General features: G+C 38.7%; 1 protein-coding gene across 5 annotated transcripts in view; it reads left to right on the top strand.

The window, feature by feature from the left end:
• The window catches only part of USP37 (ubiquitin specific peptidase 37), a 101,035-nt gene extending 93,646 nt beyond the window's left edge, over positions 1-7,389 (top strand). For all 5 annotated transcript variants that reach the window (XM_047873502.1, XM_047873497.1, XM_047873499.1 and 2 more), the window contains 3 exons: positions 1,196-1,265; positions 2,039-2,177; positions 2,704-7,389. In XM_047873502.1, the coding sequence (XP_047729458.1) occupies positions 1,196-1,265; positions 2,039-2,177; positions 2,704-2,791 (297 nt within the window). In that variant the 3' untranslated portion in view covers positions 2,792-7,389. The remainder of the gene's footprint in view (positions 1-1,195; positions 1,266-2,038; positions 2,178-2,703) is intronic.
• Positions 7,390-7,460: the final 71 nt, after the last annotated feature.

Raw genomic sequence — 7,460 nt, forward strand, 5'->3', positions numbered from 1 at the left:
TCTGCCTCCAAGTGTGCTTTAAAAAAAAAGTAGGGGCACCTGGGTGGCTCAGTTGGTTAGGCATCCGACTTCAGTTCAGGTCATGATCTCGTGGTTTGTGGGTTTGAGCCCCACGTTGGGCTCTGTGCTGACAGCTCAGAGCCTGGAGCCTGCTTCAGATTCTGTGTCTCTCCATCTCTCGGCCCCTCCCCTGTTCATGCTCTGTGACTCTCTATCTCTCAATAATAAATAAACGTTAAAAAAAAAATTTTTTTTTAAGTCATAAGTACAGTTTTTATCCTTGCTTATTAAAGATTACTTATAAGCATTTTATTTTTAATTGTTGTATGTACTGTATTCCCTCAAATCAACATACTGTTCATTTCATTTAGGTTTTAACCATGAGCATTTAAGTTTCTGTCGTTCACTGTGATAAATAATACACTGAGGAATTGTGTATGATTGAGTGTTTTCTATATTTAGAATTTTCTTCTTTAAATCCCCAGAAGTAAATTACTGCCTTAAAGTTTATGAACATTTTAATGGTTCTGGTTTACATACAGCTGTATTCCTTCCCCACATTGTACCTTATGGTGCTCCCTGCAGTGCATGAATGTCACTTTTCAGGGTTTTTAAAATTTTTTCTATTAATAATATTTTAAGGGCATTTAAAAAAATATTTAAAAATGTAAAAGTTTACCCATGATCCCAGCAGCACCACTGCAACTGTTTTCATTTTGTTCATTTTGTTTTCCAGTACTTAATCATTAACACGCTTGTTTTTATAGAGCTGTAATTATTGTGTGCATTCATGTGGGTTGGGAAAACAAGTTAATGTATTGCTGACCCAGTGAATAATATTGCACTGAGTTGGTATACCACTGATCGTTTAACTATTTTTGAGTCTTTCCCAACTTTTCGTTATTATAGGTGATTTCGTTAATCCCAACTTTTCATTATTATAGGTGATGCTACAATAAATAATTTTACACACATATTCTTTTTTCCTTTTGAATTATTTTCCTAGAATGAATTTTAGCTGGGAGTAGAATTCTTGGGTCAAAAGATGTGAACAATAGCAACCACTGGATTTTTTTTATTGAGTTTGACTACACACACTAAAACTGTCATGTCGGCTTTGATAGTACATTTAAATTTAGTGTTTCACTTTTATTCAAATGAAGAGTTAAAAATCACGCCCACTTCTGTTTTCCAGACAGGGAATCTTCCTCATTCTTACCGGCTCATTAGTGTTGTCAGCCACATTGGTAGCACCTCATCTTCAGGTAAATGAACATTGTGATTTCAGTTTTTTATAAATGGAAGTTGCCAGCATTTACTCCCTATTAGTTGGCTCTGTGCCCAGTATCATGAGCTGTAGGTTGAATACATCAAGAAAAAGTTTTAAATCTTTTCTTTGATCACACTAAATATGAATTGTGTTAAAGGTGCAACTTTTTAATTTCTTTATAAATGACCCAAATTTCCATATACATACATATATCTATATCCAAAAAGTTGTCCTGCTGTACTATATTACTCCCTTGAGTTTCTGTACATGTTTTTGGAATGGTTTTTAGAAACACTGCTGGGAGTAGGGTCGATGGGAAGGCTGTTTCTCTCTCTCCAAAACTTCCTGTACCTGGGGCACCTGGGTGGCTCAGTTGGTTAAGCGGCTGACTTTGGCTCAGGTCATGATCTCACGGTCTGTGAGTTTGAGCCCCGCGTCGGGCTCTGTGCTGACAGCTCAGAACCTGGAGCCTGTTTCAGATTCTGTGTCTCCCTCTCTCTGACCCTCCCCGGTTCATGCTCTCTCTCTGTCTCAAAAATAAATAAACGTTAAAAAAAAAAAAAAAAAAAAACACACACACACACAAAAAACCAACTTCCTGTACCTGAGAAAAATGCAGTGTGTTCTAAAAACCACAATTTTAAGGGGCACATGGGTGGCTCGGTCAGTTAAGTGTCTGACTCTTGACCTTGATCTCAAGGTTGTGAGTTCAAGCCCCGCGTTGGGCTTTAAAAAAAACAAACCATTTTAAGATTTTATTTATTTTAGGTCATTACATTAGTGATGTGTACGACATTAAGAAGCAGGCATGGTTTACTTACAATGATCTCGAGGTATCTAAAATCCAAGAGGCTTCCGTGCAGAGTGATCGGGACCGGAGTGGTTACATCTTCTTTTATATGCACAAGTAAGAAACTGCCAGGTCTGGAGCTGTGGGCTACAAATCTCTGAAACTATTTTTTCCCCCTGTAAGGACAAAGTATTCCCATCACTTGCTGGTTGACAATTTTTGATTTTTGTTTTCTTTGCTTGGGGCTTATATCTCGATATCTTAACTTCATGTTAATTGTCTCACAGTAGCATCTAAGTATGGAACTTAAGACTTCTATATGATAAAGTTGTCCTATCGTAAACCTTGGTCTGTCTTCCAGTTATATCAGCTGGAAGATCTGAGTTACACGGATGGGAATCACATGGCTTTGTTGTCAAGGCTAGCTAGTGCCATTGCTACCCCCCCCCCCCCCCACCGCCGCCACCCAGCTTTCTCAAAAATTGGCACATGGGGTTAAGATAGTGATCAAATGAATGAGCTGCTTGTTCAATAAAATTTAGGCACCAAATGGGATTGTGCAGGCTCTGTCGGTATCTGTCTTCTGTCCTTTAGCTTTACTTACTAAATGTCCTGTTTTATTTCTTTTTTGTTTTATTTTAAGGGAGATCTTCGATGAGCTGCTGGAAACGGAAAAGAACTCTCAGGCAGTTAGCATGGAAGTGGGGAAGACCGCTCGTCAGGCCTTGTGAGGAACAAACTCGTGGGTTGGCAGTGCGCACTGAGTATTATTCCCTCTTACTGCCGCCCGCCTCACCTTTCCTCTGCCCGAGGAGAATTTGGAATTCTACTTGATGCGGGAGCAACAAACAGCTCAGGGCCAAACCAAAAGATGAAAATTGCAATTATGTGGAACGCTCCATTGCTAATTGTTTTATGGAAACTTTGGTCTCACATCTGTAGCTGATTATCCTCTTTTTCTCCTACAGTAGTGGCGCTTCCTTTTGTCTTAGGGATACGTGTTGTAAATATATACATATGTACATACACATCCACACACACATATATGTGGAGTGAATGGAGCCTTAAAGAGTTAGGATGAGTCACCAGAGTATGCCTGCTCAAAGCTAATAGCACAGCAGTCTGAGAAGAAATGAAGGCGTCAAAGAGTCCATTCACCTGAGAAATGTGTAAAGATATACATATCAGTTGGCATTTAGCTTTTATGTTCCTTGAGTAGTTTCACTCGAGTCTATACTCTTTCATGTTTGTTTCTTATTAGTAAAGTTCACTGGAAAGCCAGCTCTCCATGTTACACTAATGACAGTGTGTCCTCCTTGGGAAGGAGAGGCATTTCTGCCACCTGACATGAGGAGCTTTTTTAAAAAAATTATTTCATGGATTTGTAATGCTTTTGCTGTTTACATGCAGTCCCAAGAAATGGATTGTTGGTGCTTTGGAATGTGTTATGGTCCCCCATTTGGTATTCATTCTACACTTTGCATTTTCTTTAAAGAAATTTCCTTCTCAAAGTATATTCTTTGTATATCATCTATATTATTGTAGTGAAGATAGAATCTTTTCTTTTTCTTCCGTGTCATTCTTCCATGGAGCAAACGTTACCCTAAAAGATTGCAACCAAAACTTTAGGAGGTTGGGATTCCCCAGCAAGGATACTTAGGGATAAGAAAGAATGCTAGCATCTGTCCCTCGTACATAGGTCAAGATGAGGATTCTTGCGTTAAATCTAAAAACTCTGGACCCCTAGAAGCCCTGCTGCAAATGGGAAATTAAGTACATGAGCTATTGGATAAAGAACATGTAAATCATTTGCTGCCTGGCTTTGCCCTTAAAACCAGGTGAGAGTTATAATGAGATTGGCTTAGGTAATCCCAAGAGCTAACAAATAACAAAGGTGTGTAATGGATTTATCTTTTTAGGTGCTTTGAGTTGAGGCTAAATGGGAGTGCAGTATTAAGTGCTGCATTAGTCGCTCAGCTGCCACAACCAGCTTGGTTAGTAAGCAGCTTGTGAAACCATGTGAAGAATGAGTTTCAGAGGAGAATTCTGTCCACAAAATAATTTTTGTAAGCCCAGGAATCATTAGGTTCACACAGTTAAGTATAGCAAAATGAAAACTTCCAGTATTTTCTTTCATGTTTTTCTTTTATTATAAACAAGGAGGTAACTCTTAGCTCTCAGGTAGGGACAAAACATCAGTTTTTCAAGGGAAGTAAACATGTTAAAGTCCGCCATCACAGAAGGTGCAACATCTTTTCTGGAAGATGGCCTTATGAGAGCTGCAGCCCCATGCTTGGACGTGTTCTGACATAGTAACCTGTTCTAAAATGTTCAGTTTCCAAATTGTAAACGGCCCCAGCACTTTTGGTTAACTACCAATGAAAGCTTTGCCTACTGCCATTTACCTATGCATTACCATAGTGAATGTTCCAAAATGGTATGCCAGTAAGTTGTGCAAGAGTAATATAGAGCAGAGGAAAATATTTGTTTTAAAAATTATAGCTTTTGCTGGGAAATAACTGGTTTTCTCAAAAATGAGTGAAGTGGTGATCAAATTCTGTAGCTATTTAGGACTTCTCTTCCATGTGTTTGAGAGCTTTGAGAGGTACTGTTAAAAATGGTTGGAAATGATTTGAAATGGGGGATGGATGCATTAGGGCATAAAAAAAATAGAAATGCCATAAGCCTGATTGCCCATGAAGTGCCCTCATTTGACTTGTTTTTGTAGTGTGTGTGTGTGTGTGTGTGTGTGTGTGTGTGTGTGTGTGTGTGTGGTTTAGAAGTACACGTGGCTCAGAAACCTGATTTGATTTGATCTTCATTTCTTGGGCTGAACTTGTTAGTTGGAAATAGGTTACTGAGGTAGATGACTTCTCTCACCACTTGTACGCTTGCAAGTTTTGGACTTGAATTTTCTTTGGTAGCTGTGCATTGTTATGGCCTGTTCGGCCTTCCCCTCCCCCTGCGCTCCTTATCCATCCCCCCTTTCACTACGTGTTCTCATTCAGGTTCAGTGAAGGGTTCATGACTACAGATGGAGATTTCAGCTGGACCACGTTGAAAGGGTTTATTGGTTTTTTGAGCTGGCTGTATATATTTAAAAATTATAATAATATATTATATATATATATATATATATTTTTTGCACAGTCTGATCAGTTTGCTCACAATCAGGGGGATGGGGCATTGGGGTGTTGGGGCCGCAAGGGACAAGTTAGATAGGGACAGAATGCTTCAGTCCCAGGCAGCCTACACAGTAACCTTTCTGTTGAAAATTACCAAATAGGGTTACACTACTTTAAATGACATTGAATTAGAACTCGACAGCACTTAGTTCTGCAGACAACTGATCTTAATTGAAATTTTTTTGAATGGAAAACTAACCTAAAATCCAGACTTACTGACTCTTATCACCTAATATTATGGAGAATTGGAAGTTGCATGTGGCCAGATGGCTGCTGTCCCTTTAGTAGCCATGACTGTAATTTAGGCCTATGAGGAGATAGCCTCTGTTTTGTGGGGGTATTTATATGTGTGTGCACACTCAAATCTAAGTTTTGTCTCAGCAGGATAGAGTAGGAGGCAAGTCCATGAATTGTTCTTCTATTTATATTTTGATTCCAAAAGCTATGTTTACTCGAAGTGATCTGTTAATTTCAGGCCTAATTTAATGGCTCAGTAACAGATGTAACAAATGTAAATGTGTTTACATTTTTTAAAGTATACAGTGATACTTACAAATCAGCTGATTAACTCTGGGAGGCAAATACTAGACTATACATTTCTTTACTTCTGTCCTTGTTCAAGTGTAGAATTCTTCCAAAAGAGAAACTTTAAGAATTAAAACCTCAGCAGGTGAATTTGTGAGTTTACTTATTCCTCCATATTGCAGTTACCATTATGTAACTATGTAAGCATAGCTTGACGCATGTGCAGCTACAGATATGGTTGTATAATGAAAATTATTTGGAAACACCTGAAGTGAAGATCTCTTGGCCATGTCACTATAGTTGAGTGTTAGGAGTGTAGAGAGAGCATGGGAGTGGGGATTGGAAACCTACAGGAGAAAAGTAGTTTGTTTTTTTGTGATCTGAAAAGAGTTTATATTAAAACAAATAAATATGACTCTTCTCCCTCTTTCTTTGTCCTCTGAAGTGACTGCAGTGGACGCTCTCAGTCATCCACACTTTATTTTTTTTCTCTCTGATTTAACTGACCTCTCTCAGGAGGTCTTTTGTTTTAAATCAGAGAAACAGCTACATCTCCCAAGTATATTTGAATCTTGTATATATATGAGATTTTTGGAAAAATCAAAACCCAGTACCAGATGCAAGTCACATAAGTGTCCCCCCAAAACAGGTGTGTCCTTTTCCTCCTCTCCGTCTGGCTTTAACACTGAGTAATGCTCTCGTTAAGTGTGTACCAAACCTGAACAGATTTCTGCCATCTGACATCTTCCTCATGTATCACTTCAAAATTCTGTCTCTATTGGTATGTCTTATTAACATCTGAAAAACATATATATGATTGGAAACTAGAGTTTGTTAGGCCTTGAGAGTTTTGTGACAATTCTTTTACTGTGTGTCACCACAATCCTTGACTCCTTTACGGCATGCTTTGATTACTAGACTTCAGGCAGTCTTTTCCGTTGTATCATATTTATACACAGTAAATTTTTCTTTCCATGTGTGCTATATGTCTGAGGTTTTGAAGTTTTTAATTAAAACAGTGTGCCAGTATGAATATAAGCAGTTGATTTTAGTAACATTGAACTTTTCTTAAAGTACCTTAAGAGATTCAAAGTATAGGCATGTTTACTGGCAAAACAATAGAGGGGGATGAGGGTCTGGATCAGGACCCAAGTTCAGTAGGTCAAATGCCAAAACAGTAAGAGCAATCAACTGACTGGCCTATTTCAAAAGCAGAGGGGCTGCGGGGACTGAGCCCACACACACATCCCCTCCCCAGGTCTCCCGCCCTCTCTTGAGTTTTTGTCCTTGCATCCCAACTCCTCTGGCCTGTTGTCAGTGTTGCTTACTTATGCTGTAGAGAGGAAGACAGAAAAGTAAAGGTCCTACACTTTGCCTAATTGAGCCACTACCAGATTTGCTGGCAGCTTTGGCCACATTATTTGTGAGGTGATTTTCTTTGTGCTCAGAGTGACTTGATTCTGATTTCTTTATGTTGTTTTGTATGGAGCGGCACTTTATCTGTGTTTTAGCAGAACTGTTCCTCTGTATCCTTTATGGTTTTTCCTTGTTTTTGTTTCCTTTTTAAATTATGCATAGAGTTTTTTGTGTGTGTGAAATTAAAGCCTTTATTAACCTTCTGTTGGTTCGACTGTTATTTCTAAAAAGGACATATTCTTGCAGACACTTGCATTCTTAACCGATCACGTGT

Source organism: Prionailurus viverrinus, chromosome C1 (assembly GCF_022837055.1).
Source record: "Prionailurus viverrinus isolate Anna chromosome C1, UM_Priviv_1.0, whole genome shotgun sequence".
Classification (NCBI taxonomy): Eukaryota; Metazoa; Chordata; class Mammalia; order Carnivora; family Felidae; genus Prionailurus; species Prionailurus viverrinus.